This window comes from Amyelois transitella, chromosome 6 (genome assembly GCF_032362555.1).
Source record: "Amyelois transitella isolate CPQ chromosome 6, ilAmyTran1.1, whole genome shotgun sequence".
Taxonomy (NCBI): domain Eukaryota; kingdom Metazoa; phylum Arthropoda; class Insecta; order Lepidoptera; family Pyralidae; genus Amyelois; species Amyelois transitella.
The window spans coordinates 6,507,026-6,528,085 of record NC_083509.1 but is presented as its reverse complement, the minus strand read 5'-3'; the positions used below and the strand labels follow the sequence as shown (position 1 = coordinate 6,528,085).

The window sequence follows — 21,060 nt, the reverse complement described above, 5'->3', positions numbered from 1 at the left end:
TTAATATACAGTCATGGTAATAATAATAACGTCGGTGGTCAAATCGGTTAGTTCAGGCAACAAGATTTGTAACCATGATCCAATATGGGTTAGGTGCCCTTGCAAAGGTTGGGTTGTCAGTTTGTCAGGAGTCGCTTTGTGTTTAAATTTGACTTATTATATCCAGGATCATGGTATAAGACATAATTTCGGCGAAATTTTTATATGCTACCACTTTTAATCAGATCAAGCCTTATTAATACATGTAAGAAACCCACATTCAAATCAGATAATTAGTTTAGTTTAGAAATGGATAACAGAAAAATCTAAACTGAGCCACCAAAAAAAGTTTTGCAAATGGGTTCGGTTTTAATGTAAATATTCACATTAAAGTAGCCTTTGTTATAGGATAAAGAACTTGATTGATAGAATATGTAACTTCTTTAGAAACAAAATTATTCAATACTCTGAACAAGATTTGATTTTTGTTTAAAAGTACTCAAAAATTACTAGACCAATATGACGAAAGTTTACACAAATATATTCAAATGTAGGTGTACATGTATTAATTTAGTTTATAAACATAAGGATAAGAATAAATAAAACGAAGTAATACACTTAAACTTAAAGTTTATTCTTGACTAACGTCAACATTCTCCGTTTGAAGACCCTTGATTGAGGCAACAGGGACATATGAAACGAGTGTGAATAGTTTGTGGGCAGAGTCCTCATCATCATTGCGTCTGCGGGAAAGCCTTACACGAACACGGAAAGGTACATTCCTGAAAAAAAAAATTTTGCGATTAAACCATAAGATTTTTTAAAAACTACAAAACACAGTTTGATCAATGATATGGTGGTCTGATAGGTGCTATACTCGCTGAGCATATCCCTCTTTTCCCCTTTTACAAGTGATTCATTTGCATTGCATTACTTTGATTTTCATCTGCATTGCATAGCAAACCTTTGTGCTTGGCCATTAAAAGTACAATATTATTCTTTTTTAAATTTAACAGGCCTCGTAAAAGTATTTCATATTAATTAATTCACAATTTATTTCCATTTAATACGGTTTCCTTTGCAAACAAGAGCCCAAAAAATTGACAACAAATATTATGTTCATCATTGACTAGTTTTTAATTTGTCTACGAAGCATTAAATAGAAAAGGACATGCTAATCGAAATTATATCTACAAATCTGATAATTTACATACCTGACACCCTTGGACCATAAGTATTTGTTTAGACGAGTGTCTACCCGAACATCAGGGGTTCCCATTTGTTTCTCGGCAAACTTTCTTATTTCTTTAATGGCTCGAGGTGCCCGTTTCTTGAAACCTACACCATGAAGCCTTTTGTGTAAGTTAACTGTGTATTCTCGCGTAACAACTTCGTTGATAGCGGACTTGCCTTTCCTCTCGCCTTTTGGTTTGGCCATTGTGATCTGGAATTATATGACAGGGAGGATCAAAATACATACAAGGCTGAACGAAGGAATAAACAGAATGGTAGAATTAGAATTTAAACAGTGACATTTAATTATAAATTTCAAGATTTCAATAGATTATTTCACAAAAACACACACCTCGTCTTTATCAATCAAAATCAACCTGAAAAAGAAACGTCAGAGTGATGTCACTTTGACAACTTAACTCGTTTATTTTTTTCCTCATCGATTCCAGACGATATCAAGGCAAATCTCTAGAGAGCCTAGTAAGTGGAATATATGCACTTTTATCTTAAATGTCTCGGAATATACCTATGTAGCCAATACTCATTTTAAACAATGTATGAACAAACCTAACTTTGCAGTTTTGTTGCTTTTACGATTGAAAACAATACAATAGTAAATACGGGCGCAAAAAAATAATATATAAAGCTGGCAACCATCGGACATAGCGGGCAACATTCAACACTTCTCCCTTATTTTATTTAACATTCATAATTATATTTTGAGTTGAGGTTATGTTTACGTTTTGCATAAAATATTTATTTTGAATTTAAAGTTTGCTTGCAAAAAAAACACCACATCTCGCCGATATCGATTGTATAACCTGTTTTTAGAACATAATATTTTTATTATCATAATAATTTGTAAATAGACTGACATTTTACAAATTAAAACTGAAGTTATTTTCTTCTATAACAGCATGTCTGAAATCTATAAGTAAATGTTTTTTTTTTTGCTTTTTTCTTACCTATCATTTTCTAGTTTTCTTAACAAATAAACATAATCTTCCAAATATTGCTGTTTCAGACTTATTCATCCAGTTAAATATTTCAATGATTACCTGTCTCGGAATATACGTCCTGATGGAAGAAAGTTTAGTGAACAGCGAAACATCAAATTAAATGTAAATTCTCTGAAAACTGCAGACGCTTCAGCTGTAGTCAAATGTGGAAATACCACAATTGTATGTGGGATTAAGCTGGTAAATAATAAAAGTTATGATAAGTATTTAACTTTAGAATTCACCACATAATCATGATCTCAATGGATCACACCACAATCTCTGCATGCTTTGTTTGCTTCAAATGTTCAGTTCTTTAAAGGTTAACATATATTTATTTATAGCAGAAAGTAGAACAGTAGTAACTAAATATAAATTAGATAATAAAATAAATTATAACATGCATCAATGTATTTTTCATTATGAATATAATTTTTTTCCAGGAATTAGCTACACCCAAAGCTGAACAACCTGATCAAGGTTTTATAGTAACCAATGTGGAGCTTCCACCATTGTGTTCATCAAAATATAAACCTGGCCCTCCTTCAGACTATGCTCAAGTAACAAGTTACTTGGTGTCAGACATTATGGTAAATTCAAAATGTGTAGATTTAAAAGATCTATGTATAACATCCGACAAGCTGGCTTGGGTATTGTATTGTGATATGGTGTGCTTAGATAATGATGGGAGCCTAGTAGATGCTTGTATCATTGCACTGATGGCAAGCTTGAAAACAGGTAGGATGTTTTTACATTCTTAAAAAAATCTAGACAAACTAAAGATTAATAATCAAGTATTAATTGCATTTTATTTTCAGTTACACTACCTTCTGTTACCTATAATGATGAAACTGAAGATATAAAAATAGATACTAATGTCAGAAAACCTCTAAAGGTACATGGATTGCCTGTGGCTAGCAGCTTTGCTGTTTATAAACTTTTACAAGAGTGAGTACACATTCTGTCCTGTATTTTTATAATATAAATCATCAAGAAAGAATTTTATAAGTCTACTAGCTGTCCCGACAAATGTTGTTTTGCCATATAAATAATTTTTAAATAATTTATAATTAAAAAAAAAATGTTAAGGGTGGACAACCCATATCACTAAGGGGTATAAAAATAGATGTTGGCCGATTCTCAGACCTACTCAATATGCTCACAAAATTTCATGAGAATCGGTCAAGCCGTTTCGGAGGAGTATGGGACAAACATTGTGACACGAGAATTTTATATATAAGATAATCATAAAAACTTTTTTCAGTGAAGTTTTACTAGTAGACCCATCTTCATATGAGGAAGAAATGTGTGGAGGTATTGGATCAAACTTTATTGTATGCTGTAACAATGGATTACTTTGTGGGACACAAAAATTTGGTGGAAGTGATCTCTCCACTGAATGCCAGGAAAAAGCTCTTAAGATAGCAAAGGATAGAGCTAGTTTAGTTGAAGAAGTGATTGATACTTGTTTGAAACATGAACTTGAAATTAAATAAAATATTTTAAGATGATGTTTTTCTATATCTTGTCTGTTTGGCCGACACCAATCCAACCTGCCTACTTATCATCAAGATAGACACATAGGATACATATTTTCTCAAATCCTTATACTCAATGCTACATTTAAAATTTATAATGCCTTATACCTACATGATATATAGAAGATTAACAAAATAAAGACTATGAATATGAAGGTACCAGATTTAGGTAAGAGTTGGTGCGCATGGAAGCACAGGTCTAATTTCTACCTCAGCAATTTCTATCAATTTCCTGAAAGATAATAAATAAATCTTACGGTGAGTAAACTCATACAGGTAACTGGCTGTGTTTGAATGATCCAAAATGGATTAGGTGCGGTTGCGAAGTTCAGACGGAAGTCGTGTATCGCTAATCCGGTCCAGGATTATGGTCAAAGACGTACCCCCGTAGGTGAGAATGTAACCAGGACTGGCATAAGGTGGTTCTTCCTCCATAACTTGCTTCCTTCCGTATTTCTAGGAATCCGAAATAGGTTTATAAAATAATATATTTTCAATTGCTTTGGTTTTTACGAATTAATCCAGGTTAATTAATTTTCGATTTTTCCAACCAACTCCCATCCTATGCCCTATCCCAATTTCCATCCTATTAGGCTAGTTTTCATATATTGCAATTAATTTTGTTTTTAATTGATGACAAAGTTTGATTGAAAGTTCTCAAGCTGGCAACATTAATTTAAAATGTCACCACGTCTCAAAATATCGAGCTATGTTATTGAGGTAAATTTTCGTATTTTTTGAGATTTTATCTGGCTAATATCGAAGCAATATTCTAATAACGGAATTTTATAGCGAAAATTTCGTTTACAAGCCATTAAAAGCCACAAAACCATTGTGAAATAGTGATAACCTAATACGTCATCAGTTGCAGTCTTGTGTACAGTAATTGACAGTAATAACTTGTATTTGCATAAAATGCACGCGAGCTAAATTATTATAATTACTTTATATTTACAGAGATTGTCTGCGTTAGACACAGACGAAAGCGCAGGATGCCTATATGGATTGATGTACGATGGGACCCTACTTGTGGTTGGACTTAGCATAGAATTGTTTGAAAATGAAAACAATTCATACAAACAACTTCTCTTAAATCTACCTGGTGAGGTAGAACTATGCGGGGTTATCAAATTTGGTGAAAGTTTATGTATTGAATCAACGCTCAAGGAAATACTTCAGGTATAAAAATCATGTTAAAAAAAATTCTATTTGAATTTAGCTTAGACATGCAAATGAAAATATTAATCTTTTCATTTATTTCAGGATGTAGATATAACAGATAATCCACTTGTTATTATAATTAATGATGCGAAAGAAATGAAGGCTCATTTTTTGATACATGATAAGTTTGAAGAAACAAAATATGATATTTTGTCTGTGGATGAGCTATGGAAACAGTTTTTACATGTTCGCCTTAACACTGTGCTCCCACTTAGTTGCGAAGCTACCATTGCCGGTGTTAAAGCTATTATGCAAAGTAAAAGGAAAAAGGTAATACTTTATATAGGTTACCTGGGAAGAATTAAGATAAACTTGCTAGAAAACATTCTGATAGACTCATAGAATAGTTCATGAATAAATATGTAGTTAATAATATGCATCATATTATGTATACATACCTGTAGTATAAATTTTTTATAAATAAATTCAACGATTCAACGAAAATAAAATAACACATACTATTTTTCTTCCCATGCACATTGTTAAAGTCAATCAGGGATATAAAATTGAGTTTTTCTTTGAGAAAAGGCTAGTACTTGTTATTATCTGAATCTCTGTTTCATCATTAGGCCATTCAACTTAATTACCCTGTAACAGTTAAAGGTGTGATAAAGCTACATTTACATTATATTTTAATTTTCACAGATAGCATCAGGACAAGTCTCATTCCATATAGATGAAACATCAGTATATTTATTTGGTGTAGATTCTGATGTTGGACTGACTGGCACAAGTACAGAAGCTACTATAGGAGAATTGGTGGATTCAAAAAGTCCAGAGCAACCCACAAAGAAAAAGAAACATCTCACAAATACCATTGTAAGTGTTGAACTATGATTGTTTAATACTCTAATTACTTTGCCAGTTTCCCCCAACTTTTATAAATATACATTTTTTGTTATATGAAACTTGTGCACCTATTATAAATATTCTCTGTAAATGAAACTAGCCTTCCTTAAGAATAAATATGTGGTAAGACTAATGTTTCCTAATATAACATTATAAAATAGGCCCTCTAGCAAATTAAATGTGACCTTAATAATATCCATACTATCTTTCAGGAAATTGTACCTGTAAATTTAGTATTGAAATCAACAAAAGATATACTTTCTGATAAACTTGTTAAGACTGCAGTCAAAATGATGACAACACAAAGAAAACGTAAGTTAAAAATAGCATTATAATGCTATTTATTTATAATTTTATAAAATTAAATATCAAGCCATAAAATAAATAATGTTTTATTTTATTTTTACAGCTGCATTCTGCATCAGTATGCCTCTGCGGGTAGACACTATGGCCATGATACATCGTAGCACCAAGTTATTGGATCTCTATACTGTTTTAGTTGAAGCTGCATGCCGCTCTTTAAGGCTTTTGGAAAATGTGTTATTAGAACAACTAGGTATATATGATGAAGTCTTGTTTTCACCTTTAATAATATTAATATAGAATCTGACACCACATTGCTATAAACATTTTTTATTTTCCTCTTGCAGGTCAAGAAGGTATTGGTGATGGTGCCGGTTTGCGTTTGCCAGAAACATTTCACTATCTACCTAATGAATTAGGTCATTTCTTGACCAGAGTAGTCCCTAAAGGAATACCAGATGAAAGTATGGGTAAGTTAAGAAAGGTATAATATATAGAAAATATATAATAGAAAAGATCCATCATAATGTTCAATACACACTTTTTACCAAGCCTTGTATGTATCGAACATGCAACATGTGTGCAATGTTTTCAAGTGTCTTATTATGTTACCTAATTAGAGTCTCAACTGTTGAACTCGAATCGAAGCTCTTAGTAATTTTTATTTCCTTACAGAAAAAGAACGGCGCTTGCTTCACCAGCAACTGGTGTTACCTCTCACGAAGCCGATATTCCGCAGAGGTAACGCATACAGCATCAGAAGTGCGAAACAGCATCTGATAAACCCCCACGAAGCAATCACGCCGTCGCCGCCTAAACCAGATGTGACCACGGCGTTGGTGAGAGGGCGGTATGCCTACCATCACTACATGCAAGACAACTTTAATGATGATGGGTGGGGTTGCGCATACCGCTCGATGCAGACAATTTTTTCGTGGTTCAGGTAAATTCCATAATTATATATTTTAAATTGTACAATCTTGAAAAAAGAGTACACTGCAGTTTAGAAATTTACCATGTAGATCGTGATAATACGCCACGGCCCCAAGAAGATCATTAAGTTTTGATACATTATTTTTTTTCAGGTTTCAAGGCTACACTACAGTTGACGTTCCAAGTCACAAAGAAATTCAACAGTGCCTTGTAAGAATAGGAGATAAACCATCCACGTTTATAGGTTCGAAACAGTGGATAGGCTCAACTGAAGTGATGTTTTGTCTAGAAACTTTACTAGGTGTGCAATCAAGAATTATTTTTGCCAATACTGGTGCTGAGTTACAAAGTTACGCCCCTGAATTGGTCCATCATTTCCAGACGCATGGTAGCCCTATTATGATTGGTGAGTTTTATTGAATGCTACATTTTAAAGTAATGTACTTTTAATAAATTTGGTGTGACTAGTAACTGTACATTTTTAGTAAAATGTGCCAAATTAGCCTTGTCGAGAATAAAGCATTTGACAGTAAAACTTGTATAAAATCAGACTAACAGGAGTACAAGTAGCCATTAAACAAAAATGATTTTGTTTACAACTATGATTTGATGTTTTAGGTGGTGGGGTACTAGCCCATACAATCTTAGGTGTTGAATACAATACAGTCACACATGAAGTTCGTTACCTCATCCTCGATCCCCACTACACTGGCGCCGAAGATCTCACTACAGTCATCAACAAAGGCTGGTGCGGCTGGAAATCTTCAGACTTCTGGAACAAGGCTGCCCACTACAACCTCTGCCTACCACAGACTAAACCTGCTATTTAGTGCTCAAGTCAATGTAGTGCTCAATAACCACAATTAATAAACAATGCTGGACTATTTAATTACATAATCCGCTAATTAATTTTAAATGAGGATAGTTTTCACTTTCTTATAATCATGGCGATCCTATGTATTCGGTTACGATGTTATTGAATTGCCATTTTGAAATGTAAATGCTTATAGCATTGATGCTGAGAGTTCGGATATATATGCAAACCATCAATTTATTGAATGCTCTATATTTCTCAAAATCTTTCTGAGCATAACCATAGATCAGTTCAAAGCCATTCCTTTATATGCTAAGCAATTTTTAAATTAGCGTCTATTTTGATGGGAGTCTTTTTTTGCAGTTCAGTGTATTAGAAGACATTTAATAATTTGAATTTTATCGTGTTGTTGCTACGATCAAGCTGTGATAGCTAGTAATACCTACTAAGCATGTCAACTTTCTCTATTCCACGTGTTTGCATTTGGGAATATCGCGCAATTTCTTTGTTTTTAAATATGCCATATCATTTAAGTGGAGAAGGTAGCATAAGGATTGATGGGATAGCCTGGATTTTTTGTGTATCTTTCTGGTGTTTGTATGTGAAAATTGCGACACCACATTAGATTATTTATAATGAGGCAACAGTTACCTAATTTACTATATTACTCATACAAGAATAAAGTTTAAACTCAGAATGTTCTATATAAAAAGTACCTATAGTGGATCGCCGTAATTTTAAATTAAGTCTGACAGAATAAACAGGAATGCGCGTTTCAAATGCGAGTGTCAATTGTTTTGAATTTGTAAATAAGTGTATTTTGTTGTTTTATTATGATAGCAGCACACGATTTTAATAAATTCAATATGACTTCTTTGGCATTTATTACACAGGATTGAATTATTGTAATCTAATTTATATTCTATTCATTCCCTCTGCACTTGCTTATAATGTTGTGCCTATATTATTATTGTTGTGACGATATCAGAAGCATGTAAGCTAAATGAAATTGTTATTTTTTGTACTAATTAAATTATAATTCAACGAGTTTTTATGTATTTCTGTATTTCCTAAGTTCCAAGGTGGTTACAAGCTATCAAGTTTACACATCAAAATAAATAAAAACTAAGCCGTCACTGACTTATAAAACCTATGTATTTAATCAAAAACTTAACTTCATTTATGTACAACTAAATCACAGAAAAAGACTTCAGAGAATGAGAAACACTTGACAATTTTAACGTACATTGCATTCAACAAGTATTTGTAAATTCAAATACCGATTGTTTTAATTTCAAACAATACGTATGTAATATAGGGGATTATATACATTAATGTATATACAAATATCTTCAGCTGTACATTTTAACCCTTAATAAGTAGTTAACATTTGATGTAAAGTTAACTTCGACCACGGTAGGACAATAGTGTTAAACAGTGGGAAAAAGCTTGAGTATATCTAGCTAAAGTAACATAACGTTTTTATTGCAGGTTTGAACCAGTTGAACTTTACAGGATCTCCAAATCACAGTGTCGAATTTGTGGAAACTTTTTCTGAAAGAGAACACAACAGTTTTTTAAGAACGCCGCATACATTATAGTCGCACACACAAATAATTGAAACTAAAAATGCGGTAATAGTAATAAGTTGCTCTTAAAAATCCTTGTTTACTTATCTAGCTGTAACTTCACGACATTTTGCGCGGATATTCTCGATCTCAATTTATTTTTAAATCGATCTAGCAGATAGGTTGTGAAAGCATAATATACAGGCTTTCACTTCTACAATATTAGTACTCTTCTAAGGCGATGGGTTAGCAACCTGTCACTATTTGAATCTCAATTCTATCATAAAGCCAAACAGCCGAACGTGGCCTATTAGTCTTTTCAAGATTGTTGGCTCTGTCGTAAATAAAGACGTGACTATATAAGTATGAATATGAAGCTTACCCTTAATTTCAGTTCTATTCTGTCGATCTCCCCGCCCAACATATCTACAATATTTTCGCCATGTTTCAGTAGGAATGCTTCTACGTCATCAATAGTGTCAATTTTCTTCATATCCTGTTAATAAACATCAGGCTCAGTATAATATCTTAATTTTTTTATTAATATTATATGGGTTACAAGTATATTTTATATGCTATTTAATCATCTGTCTACTTCTTTTTAAGTACCCAACTGTTAAGTAAGCGATGCTATTTATTTACAATAATATTCATGCTAAGATATTATCATCTTTAGAACAACAGCACATTTGTATTTATAAATATGTACACGTCCAAGCTATAAGATACTCAATATTTGTTGTTAGTACATACCTCCATCAGTGTGTTTAAATCGTGCTTCTCCAAATAAGATCTGGTCAGAGCTCTGCCATCAAAATCTACTTCAGCCTGAAAACAAGAAAACATTAAGGGACCATACTGTCTTAAATGCACCCTCAAAAAATATAAAACCTTATTCTTTAACAGCTACATCAAATGGCATAATGCTTTCAACATATTCTGACATAAACTACTACAGTTACAGACAAAATTTACAACATTTATTGAATTTAAAATAAGTCCTTTAAGATTACTTAAATTCTTACAGTTTTTAAAAATAATTTAAGACTTTTATTGAAGATTTCTAAGATTGTTTTTAAATAATATCAATTGTTTTTATCTAACAAACTAACTTATCTAAGTACAGATGACATGCACAATCAAGGTTAAAAGTCCAAACCAAACTGTAAAGTACTTGTCCTATTTATTTAATAAAATATACCAACAGTATTTACATTCAGTATTCTAATTAGTATGTGCAATAAGACCCATTAGGATCGATTTGCATTAGCAAATACGAATAAATAACAAAAAATCGCAATAAATAGTTAAATTTCTAATTAAAAGAAAATATAAATTGCAATAATATATTTCACGTTCCAAAAATAGATTACTAATTGTAATCAGAGGCAAAGAAAAAAAAACTAAACTGACAGTACTTTCTTTAATTGGAAATCTGTTTTTATATGTTTAAATATATTAAGATTTGTTTTTATGAGTAGGAAATATATATTAGCTCTATACTATATGATGATATTTCATGTATGTAACTCAGACTTACCTTATACCTAATGAGGTTACTTCCTATGTCTATACCCTTTACATCGTGTATTGCTCGAATCATAAAGTCTCTTTCCAAAACGCTATTTATTTCGTCTAACTGCTCCTGGGGGATCGACCTGAATAAAAAATAACAAGATTATATATAGTCTAATAAAATAATGGACCTAATTACACGAACTTAAAATCCCAAAAAACAAAATGTCCTGTTATCTCGCTCTTAATAGCGGACGGTTCAGTTCACGGATACAAATGGCGTATCCTGATAGGCTCAACCGCGCAATTTTCGAGCCATACATAAATAGACTTCTGCGCAGCTACACAATTGACTGGAATTAATAATGCAGAATATGCACCAAATTCGAAAGGCTTGCATCTCGCTTAATATTTAGCTTAATTTATTGAATCCTTGGGAAGCTTTTTTCGTATAAATAGAATAAGGTAGCGAAGAAGAATTATTTATTACCTGCCAACAAGAGCGTTAACATTGCTCAAAATGATGAAAGAAGCAACGCCGGCCAGCAAAGTGCCAACGAGGATGCTGCCCACGGCGTCAGGCAACGGATTGCCGGTGTACTGCGAGATCGCCATACACGACGCCGCCACGGTCACGCCCGCTACCGCCGCTGTGTCTTCCAATAACACGACGTTTACAGACGGGTCTGAACTGCGTATCACTGCCAGAAAAATCTACAACTTTAATAATATAAATGGATAACTAGTTTTTCATGATAGTTAATTTTTTCAAGACCATTTTTGAGAACACTGACTCTAAAGCGTATTGGGGCAAAATGTGGGCTTCTCAAACCTACATTTGTATGTTACTTATACCATCAGTCGAGAGCTATTGTTTGTTGGCCCTTTGGGTTCCAGGCTTAAGAAGTAGCCTTGTAAACTCACTTAATAGTCTTTTAAATTACACGACGAGGCGACCTCATTTAAAAAATTAAAAACCAATCTTAAATTAATTTTGTATTATTTCTTACCATACTCATATAATGGAACATTTGCTTCTTTTGCACCCTTCCGAACGGCGTTCAGAGCAACCATTAAGGTTGCTCCTTCAGATACAACTGCCCCACCCAGTACAAAGTAAGCCTGAAAGAAATATATATCTTATTTTGTAGTCTTTTGAGAAAACAAAATCCTGAGAATGCCAGAATTCTACAAATGTAAAAAAAAAAGTAAAAAATCACATGCAAATTCTGTTTAAAAATGAAAATCATAGGAAAATTGTTGAAATTTATCTTCTGAGGTCATCTTCCCTATATGAAAGTAAGACCCATGATGTGACTTAGGAACTAAAACTTACCCAGTAAAAGTCATGTAATGGTTGTGGATCCAAAATGCCCATGACTCCATGGTAAAATGATAGTCCACTTCCTACACAAAAGATCCCTACACCTGATATCAGGGATGATACATATCGCATGTTTGTGTATCCATATGGGTGATCTGGGTCCGCCATCTGTAATTGTTATATTTCATGTTTTAAATTATCCTGCCTCCAGAAAATATTTCTTTCTTTTCTCAAAGTATTTCTGCTTTTCTCAAATTTTTTGCTTAGCTTCTTTTTACTATGGATAAAATTATGCAAGGCACATTTATTCTAAAATAATTTGCGTGAAATTGTTTGAACATTTTATCATGTCACATCTATAAATATTGAAGTTTACACAAAATGTAAAATAAGTAAAGTCAAAGTAACCTTAGTCACTATCCAGCCTTTGAGCTTTCTATCCCACACAAAAACACTTTGAATTTTACAGGTAGAGATTATATCATCCAGAAAATAAAAAAGTTTCATTACCTATATAATTTACATTGACTCACTTGAACTGATTTGTGAATTCCATATGCTAATATCAGCTGATTCACTGTATCAGCCAAAGAGTGTATACATTCAGAGAACAAGCTATGAGATCCAGTGTAGAACCATGCACACAATTTGAACAAGAAATTGCAGCCATTGCTGAAAATCAATTTATTTAAATTAATTTCTCAAACTAGAATACCATTGTCAAGATAAAAAAAAAATCATGATCAAGTTTATATAGGTGCAGTGAGAACTAATCTGTTGTGATTTATGATGAGTGAAAAAACAAGACAGTATGTTTTCAGTATGTTTATGCACTGATCTCAGTTCAAATTGTATTTTCTAATAGGAAAAGAGGTTACATAGTATATAAAAGTGGCAACCCATATTTCCATTTCAATTTAAGGCTTAAAATGTATTAATTTTACTTATGTTTAATATGACTTACATTCCTATGGCAGTTAGGACCACTCGCCCTGATCTGGTTTTGAGACCTAATTCTTCCACCTCAGGTCTGATGCGCTTATGGCTCATTTCTCTTCGATAATTTCGTAATCTTCTCTTCACAGTAAATACATCTAAAAATATTTAAAAATGACTCAAAAGAAATCTAACTGAGTAAAACGAAATCTAATTTTTATAGATAATCTGCTATAATTCACCTTGTTCATATCTTCGTCTATCCAATTCTCTCCTTAAGAGTTCTTTTTCTAAAGCCTCCCTTGATCCCCAGACCTGAAAAGACACAATTTTTTTTTCTATGCAAATTTAGTAATTATATGGCTTATAAAAATAAAAAAGTAAGTACCGAATCATTTAAAATAAATGTATCAAATTGATAGTAATAAAAGCTCTGAATTTACGCTAACTACTAGCACTTAGCAATGTTAGTTACAAATAAGTCATACCAACCTCAATAGCCTTGGCCTCAACATCTTTCCTATAATACACAGTTATTGGAGGTTCAGATTCATATGGTGATCTCCTTAACACTTTTGGCAGAGTTTCCAAATCAGATTGCTTAAGCAAATACTCCGTCATAGCTCTCATTGGTGTAATAAAGTTACGTTCAGTGTAAGATGCAGAGAAATCTATCAATAGTCTTTTCTTTGCTGAAAATAATGTGCTACATTATGAAATTGCTATAATAATAACAATCATTCAATTCTACACACATTAAATACATGCAAGGAGAGGTCTGTAAGGATTGTAGCAAGTGGAAATCCACTGTATCTGCCTATCCCAATGGGAAACAGGCAAGATGGTTTGTATGTATGTAATAAGAAAATATGTGTAAATTTTTGTTATCTACCTATAAGTTCTTTAAAAAATATCAACAGGTGCAATATAAGATTTCTGCATTATAAATTATGGGCAAAAGGAAATCTGTACAATCCACTTGCCAAAAAGGTAAAGCTGTAAGGGTTTCTGTAAAAATTGAATTGGCCATGTTATGCACTTATTTTCAATTTTAAAATAATTTGACCTTACAAGTAAAAACTACTACTACACAAACTTTAACCAGTTTTAATGAAACTCACCTGGGGGTTTAGGAGGTGGACTTGGCGGTGGTACTGCTTTAGTATCAGTTTTTTCTATCGTGACTTTAGTTACTATTTTATTAACATCAGTTTCAGTCTTGACTATAATATCCCCCGTTGCACTTTGTTTGATAACTTTTTCAGTAGAATCACCTTTCGTTACAACTTTATCTTGAATTTTGACATCTTTCACTGGTTTACTCTTTTCTCTGATATAAGCTGTTGTATTTATATGCCTCCATAGTTTTGTGTCGGCTACACGAAAGGCGTCGTGGCGGTACGTATTAGGAAGCACATTAATCATAGAGTGGAATTGCTTTAGCTCCACAGTTCGTCTTCCAAGCTTTCGATATAAACACTTAACTACTAATGTAGGTATCATGATGATAACTTTATATGAATATATCCGTTAAAATATATTAATCTTTCTATTTTACAGTTTTGTCATCAAGTCATACCGAAAATCCGAAACAGACACCAGTATCATTTGAGGTTTTCTTTGGTCAATGAAGGTGTTTTAGTATAAATAAAATTGAATATAAGTAGTCTAATTCATAATAGTTTCCCACCACACTCGGCAACAAACTCTTCTTTAAATGGTAAATATTACAACAGAAAAAGCTGGAGAAACACTGCTTCTCTTTAAGCTGCACCTAATTAGACATCTGACTTGACTTTGTATAGTGTGACAATGACAATGACACACTCGGTCCTTGGAGCAAGGGCGCTCGAGAGCTTAACAGGGCGCTCAGCATAAGTCTGAGGGAGCAACAGGTGACTATCGCGCGGGCAGCATTTTTGTGCAGCGTACTGCTATTGAAATACAGTAGTACGTAAATGTTGCCGGCGTGATGGAAACCCGTTCAAGGGGACAAAATTTTCAATATTTTTTTTCAGTTCATAATCAACAAAAAATGAAATCTTGAAAACGGGAAAATCCTATTCATATCACGACGTGGACACCCTATTTAGAAAGAGATAGAGGAATAACGAGAAATTTGAAGGTCATTTTTCTTTTCTCAATTCAGTTTGTGGTTTCTAGTATTAGGTCTCTAATCTTCTTGAGTAAAAATAATAGTTTCGATAGACTATCGATAACGCAGTTACCATCAACTAGGGATTGTTAAAGTAACGATAATAACCTTATTTTCAAAAAGTTACGACTAATACCGTTATGGTAAATCCGTCATTAAATCAATCAGTATCGGTAAATACAAAAAATAACGTTAACAGTCTTAACGATACCTCTAACCGTTAATTTGACTGGTAACGTTTTATGAGTATAACGGTAAATGAAGCCAAAAATATCGTAATGATTACCCTATTTGACAGTAATAACGATACCAATTTTTTAACGGTATTTCAAGCCCTGCCGTCAATATTATTGACACCGTAGATTGGTACCCAAAAATACCATCGACATTGAGCTTCAATTATATCGATACCTTTGCTGCTGGGTATTGTAATAACTATCGATAGACGTATCGATAAAGTCATCTACTTTATCGTTACGCCCATCGATAATTATTTTCAAGAACAATTATCGATAGTTCGGCAGCGCGAATGCACTTACGAAACGAAATCGCTAGTCACTAGGGTTGTGACATTGCTGATAAAAAATCGATTTTTATATAATCGATTTATTTTTTAAGTATGAAAAATCGATTAACAAATAATCGATTTTTCTTAAGAAAATAATCGATTTTATTATATTGATAGATTTTTCCTAATTTTTCAATTTATGTCAAAATAAACGCCATATAAATTATATCAATAGATTTATTCATTAAAAATAAACAAAAGAAACAGTAAGTTCTTATATAATCAACACAAATTAAAGTTTTTAACAATCAAGTTTGAAAAATGAAGTTTCAGCAACGAATAATGAATAAAACATCAACCGAATGTCGGTAAAATACTGTTCATCGACTAATTCCATCTAGAGAATGTTTGATTAAATAAATAAATAAATATAAATATATACGAGACAAATTACACAGATTGAGTTTGCCTCGAAGTAAGTTCGAGACTTGTGTTACGAGATGCTAACTCAACGATATGTACTATAATTTTTTAATAAATACATACTTATATAGATAAACATCCAAGACCAATCAGAAAAAGTTCTTTTCTCATCATGCCCTGACCGGGATTCGAACCCGGGACCTCAGGTGTCACAGACAAGCGTACTACCGCTGCGCCACAGAGGCCGTCTATAAAGTAAATTAATCATCTAAACTGTTTTAAGAGCACAGAAAGAATGCAAAGATGGCGTTAATGTAATATTATGGAGCTATGATGGTATTCTTTGGCAGTTCGCGTTCCGGGCTCCAAGCCAGAAGACAAAAACGTAACGTCGGAGTGCATTTATTGTATGATTATAAAAATCGATTTTTAATCGATTATTAATTTTAAAAAAATCACGTAAAAAAATCGATTTTTACATTAAAAAAAATCGATTTTTAATCGATTTTTTCCATAATCGATTTTTTTTTCACATTCCTACTAGTCACTACAGTATCTCTATTTAGTTTTTGGTCTTTACTCTTTATTTAGACATTATAAATAAATATAAAATCTGTGGTCACTACGGCACGCTTCCCCCGACTTTCTCTTCACCTCTCCTTTGGCTGGCCTGTCCGCCGCAAATAAATTATACTAAATAAAGAAAGCCTATAGCATCCGCTCGTCTGTCAGCCAGCCACGCCCGCCACAAGGCCACACCGCACCAAATATTACACCTCTCTTTTTAGTTTGTGCACAGCACAGCACAACTCCGTCGTCCGTCGCTTGCCTGCCCAAAATCCATCCCGACAATACCTCAGTATCACCTTCGTCTAACATCTTTTTTTTTGTTATTCTTCAAGTTTTAAGAATAACCATTCACGCAGATTGATATCGCATATCCAACTTAAAGAAACTAGCACCACAAGTATGCCGGCCAGTAACATCGATTTGTACCACATGCAAGACGCCAGAAATAATTTCGATGCCATGCGACCTGCACCAGTTTGTGCCGATGCCAATCAGTTTATGGGCCAATGTCAGAATATTCACATATCAACAAACTGTTACTACGGATTCCATGACGCCAAGAGATCAGAAACTAACCATGTCACGACTGATTGCGAAATGTTCGACGTACCACATGCCAATAATATAGTCCCAGCTCAATCGAATAATAGAAAAAGAAGTGCAGATGACATTGAATATCCTCAGAGCAAGCGTCATCGTGAAGGTAAGCATCTTTTAAAGTTTCCATTGAAAACTCATTGAATGTTTTATTGGCCTATGTTTTCATTTCAAACAATCTTATTAGAGATTATACTATTCAATGAGGTTTCATATATTTTTTATTGGTTTTTAGATTTTTTTACACAATGCAGCAGGAATATTGTGTAGTCACTTGATTTCTGTGGGAAGTCTCTTGCTATAATTTAATATTCCAAATAAAAAATTAGGTGGTGCCTACCATCATAAGTTGCATTTTGCAAGTTTTGTTGCAGTTTCCAAAAGTTTGCAGACTAATTATTAAACTAAAATATAGCACACCGTTGTGATTGCACTTGATACACCTGTTGCATTGCTAATACTTATTCCTTACATGTGGTAGACACATACAGCACTAGTAATTCTTTAGAAATACTTGAAGCCTTAGGGCTTTATTATTTGTAATGAAAGAATCCCTTAAATAAAATAGTGTGCCAATTTAATACTTTTGTAGAATAATTACTGTCAAATCACAGTGTTAGTGCCTAGGTCCAGGCTTAGATTGCACCATGGGTTAAAGAATGTATACATCACATTTTAATGACCAATTGTCTAATAAGCTGTTAATGTGAATTTACAAGCATTCCTTTAAACTAACAACATCAGATTTTGCCAACAGATAATTTTAAAAAAATGTCTAAAGAGAGTGGGATGATTGTTAAACTAAGCCTTGAGGTTTCAAAAACAGATATGATATATTTATTTTGGCAGCATTATAACATACATACATATTACATAGAGTCCTATATCCCTTGTGGGGTAGACAGAGCCATTAGTCTTGGAGAGACTGATAGGCCATGTTCAGCTGTTTGTTTATTTATTTGTTTGTGCTTTGAGATTAAGTTAGTAAATCAATAAAAAAATTGGGGTTAATTTATTGATATCAATTAATTGATAAGAAAATTTTTAATAAGATTTACCCATTTTTAAATCTGGCTACATTTTTGCTGCAAAAAATTGGGATGGTGTGGTGTTCTTTGCATTAGCTTATTTATTTTCATTTCAGTGTTTTTTAATTATTAATTCACTTGTTACTTTCTCAATAGCCATTTTGGAGCAGTTTAACAAAAATGTTAAATTGGGACTGTTATTTTCTGTTGTTACTGATTTAAGTATTATCAATGCATGGGTGTTTCGATTTTTAGGGAATTTTTACAGGTGTTTATGAGAAATTTGTATGTGAATTAAATATTCAATTGTGTTGTAATTTAAGCTGTGATTATGATATGATATTTGTATAAACAGATTTGTTGATTATATTGTATTGATGATTAACTTCTATATCATGACATTTTTGTTTACTTGAAACTTTCTTGGCCTAACAAAATGTTCAATTTATTTTTAAACTAAGTACCTATATTTATTATTGTTCTGTTTTGTTTCAATTGACATTAGGTACAATAGGACACAAGGTTTATAACCTTAATTTTCAGCCTAGAAACTATTTTATATGGGAAAATGATTTTAGGTGAAAATATAGAAAAAAAACTGTATTTGTAATTTCTACAACATTGTTGATTTTTTGAAAAAGGAGGAGAAAAAGTGTGCCTTTTATATCTGACCAAGGGTCAGCCCAACTGCCAAGCAAGAGCGTTTCTAGGTGTTTGTAGTCACGACTATCAGAGCAGTTCAAATTGTTTAATCAACAGGCCACATGGCGATAACCACATGAGCTAAGTCTTAAATTTTCGTCATGGGGATGATGATATCAACGAGAATTGCAGTTTGTCCCCCATTTTATTATTATTTATACATTTGGAGTTCCTCTCTAATTCTCAATTCCAGTATTAAACCATCCAACTAGGGCTCTGTTTGTCCCTTAAAGAACAAAGATGTGATACATGTATGTACTGTAAGTTAAAGTTCTGTTCACCATCTAGTTCTTGCCAAAAAAATGAGGTCAGTGTATGTGTAGTGTAACTCAAAATTCACTGACTGTATGTCAGTTGACCTTAAATGATAGACAAGAAAAAAATGTTTTTATGAACTACATTTCTCTTTAATGATTGAGTTATTACTTTGATAAGGGGACAGAGAGTTACATTTTCAGAAATGTCTACATACTTTGAAATGTAGATTTTTTTTTTCATTAATAATATCTAAATAAACAAGCTTAAAACTATGTATACTTAACCATATTATGTTATCAAAAATGTATCAATACCAACATAGGAATGGACACGCACTATTATTGCTCCAATTAATTTCTATTATTCTCAATCTGTGAATTGGCTAAATAAAGATACAGTATGTGAAAATGTTACTATAATGTGTATGTTTACATTAATTTGTTAAAACACACTATGGCAAAGCTGCGTACCTATGCAATGGGCTAACAAAGCAAACCATTGTTTGGTAAGCACTCGCCTTTGTAAATTAAGTTTGTACTTTTGTTTGACCTGTGATTACTGTTGTTAAAGTTATAAGGACAAGAACCTCACATTATTTTCTCAGAAATGCTAACGAATTTGGTGGTCGAATATTTATGGTATCAGACTTATGACCCTTTTAAAGTTATGTGTATTACTTTTATGTGTATTGCTAACGAATGATCTTATTACGGTAAGGAAAAACTAGACGTATTTTGTGCAACTAGATGTATTTTGTGTAACCATGTATGTGCTATGTGTACCCAACAGTCAATAGTAAGCACAGCCACACGAAGCTGCTTCCCACTCCTAGTTTGGGACTCCTGGGTCAAAATCATCTCACTTGACCCACCATGGGACAACTCAATGGGACTAGTATGGAAGACTGTAGTTTCTGTGTAACTTTTGATTTAAGCAAACACTTGTGTTGAAATTAGATCCTTAATTGTATTTAATGTTTTAAACTGAAAAAAAATTACTATGTGTATCAATTATAGGGATAGATAATAAAACTGAATATTTGTGTAACGTGAAACGGCAACAAAACTCGCCTGGAGGCTTCCCACTGTGACGTTACGGCCACAGTGTGATGAAGTTCGACTTTATTTCAGAGGGTATGGTGCCACCAACTTCCAACAGCAACCCATGCTTACTACGGCCAACCCACAACAATCCAGATATAACTCGTTGTCTCATGGTCCATATGATTTAATCTCTACAGCTATATATACAGGAACATAAACCTAATTCAGCAATGTCAATTTTATCTGCAGAAGTACAAAGAGAGAGAAACATAGAACCTGAGACAAATGAGAACAAGATATTGGAAGAGAATTCAGAAGACTTATTGGAGACTTTGTACTGGAACATTCACGGCGGGAACATATTTCATATAGCTCAGTGTATTTGATGTGTGTGTTGGGGGTAGTGTGATGATATACTTGAAGTGATAGATAGAGACTTTATTTTGTGATGTTTCTCATGTTTGAATGTAAGGTTCAATATTTAATAAAATAAAAAAGGAAAAGGGGAGGATTTTTATTTATGTAAACAAAAACATTTTATATACTTTACGTATTTATTCAAATA

The 21,060-nt window shown here is 32.9% G+C and overlaps 5 protein-coding genes across 6 annotated transcripts; 3 read left to right on the top strand and 2 right to left on the bottom strand.

Moving 5' to 3' along the window:
• Positions 1-592: 592 nt before the first annotated feature.
• LOC106131116 (large ribosomal subunit protein eL31) lies at positions 593-1,697 on the bottom strand. The gene is made up of 3 exons (XM_013330105.2): positions 1,565-1,697; positions 1,194-1,423; positions 593-761 (listed from the first exon to the last, which is right to left on the bottom strand). The coding sequence occupies exons 2-3, from the start codon at positions 1,415-1,417 to the stop codon at positions 611-613; spliced, it is 375 nt and encodes a 124-aa protein (XP_013185559.2). The 5' UTR covers positions 1,418-1,423; positions 1,565-1,697; the 3' UTR covers positions 593-610.
• A 214-nt stretch (positions 1,698-1,911) lies between these two features.
• On the top strand, positions 1,912-3,731 carry LOC106131115 (exosome complex component RRP43). The gene is made up of 5 exons (XM_013330104.2): positions 1,912-2,146; positions 2,237-2,411; positions 2,654-2,948; positions 3,029-3,158; positions 3,475-3,731. Exons 1-5 carry the CDS (start codon positions 2,130-2,132, stop codon positions 3,704-3,706), a joined length of 849 nt encoding a protein of 282 aa, XP_013185558.1. The 5' UTR covers positions 1,912-2,129; the 3' UTR covers positions 3,707-3,731.
• A 635-nt stretch (positions 3,732-4,366) lies between these two features.
• On the top strand, positions 4,367-8,916 carry LOC106131340 (probable Ufm1-specific protease 2). The gene is made up of 10 exons (XM_013330421.2): positions 4,367-4,468; positions 4,706-4,927; positions 5,012-5,239; positions 5,615-5,788; positions 6,031-6,130; positions 6,228-6,374; positions 6,469-6,591; positions 6,797-7,064; positions 7,207-7,460; positions 7,673-8,916. The coding sequence occupies exons 1-10, from the start codon at positions 4,430-4,432 to the stop codon at positions 7,882-7,884; spliced, it is 1,767 nt and encodes a 588-aa protein (XP_013185875.2). The 5' UTR covers positions 4,367-4,429; the 3' UTR covers positions 7,885-8,916.
• Positions 8,642-15,001, bottom strand: LOC106131341 (proton-coupled zinc antiporter SLC30A9, mitochondrial). Its single transcript, XM_013330422.2, has 12 exons — positions 14,333-15,001; positions 13,704-13,903; positions 13,454-13,526; positions 13,240-13,369; positions 12,809-12,947; positions 12,288-12,443; positions 11,962-12,073; positions 11,442-11,652; positions 10,977-11,094; positions 10,190-10,264; positions 9,819-9,932; positions 8,642-9,422 (listed from the first exon to the last, which is right to left on the bottom strand). The coding sequence occupies exons 1-12, from the start codon at positions 14,712-14,714 to the stop codon at positions 9,378-9,380; spliced, it is 1,755 nt and encodes a 584-aa protein (XP_013185876.1). The 5' UTR covers positions 14,715-15,001; the 3' UTR covers positions 8,642-9,377.
• A 1,842-nt stretch (positions 15,002-16,843) lies between these two features.
• LOC106131288 (uncharacterized) lies at positions 16,844-20,917 on the top strand. 2 transcript variants are annotated; one of them, XM_013330340.2, is made up of 2 exons: positions 16,844-17,570; positions 20,745-20,917. In XM_013330340.2, exons 1-2 carry the CDS (start codon positions 17,267-17,269, stop codon positions 20,879-20,881), a joined length of 441 nt encoding a protein of 146 aa, XP_013185794.1. In that variant the 5' UTR covers positions 16,844-17,266; the 3' UTR covers positions 20,882-20,917. The 2 variants fall into 2 exon arrangements, with proteins under 2 accessions (XP_013185794.1, XP_013185795.1); XM_013330341.2 differs by having other exon boundaries at positions 20,583-20,887.
• The last annotated feature ends 143 nt before the right edge of the window (positions 20,918-21,060 follow it).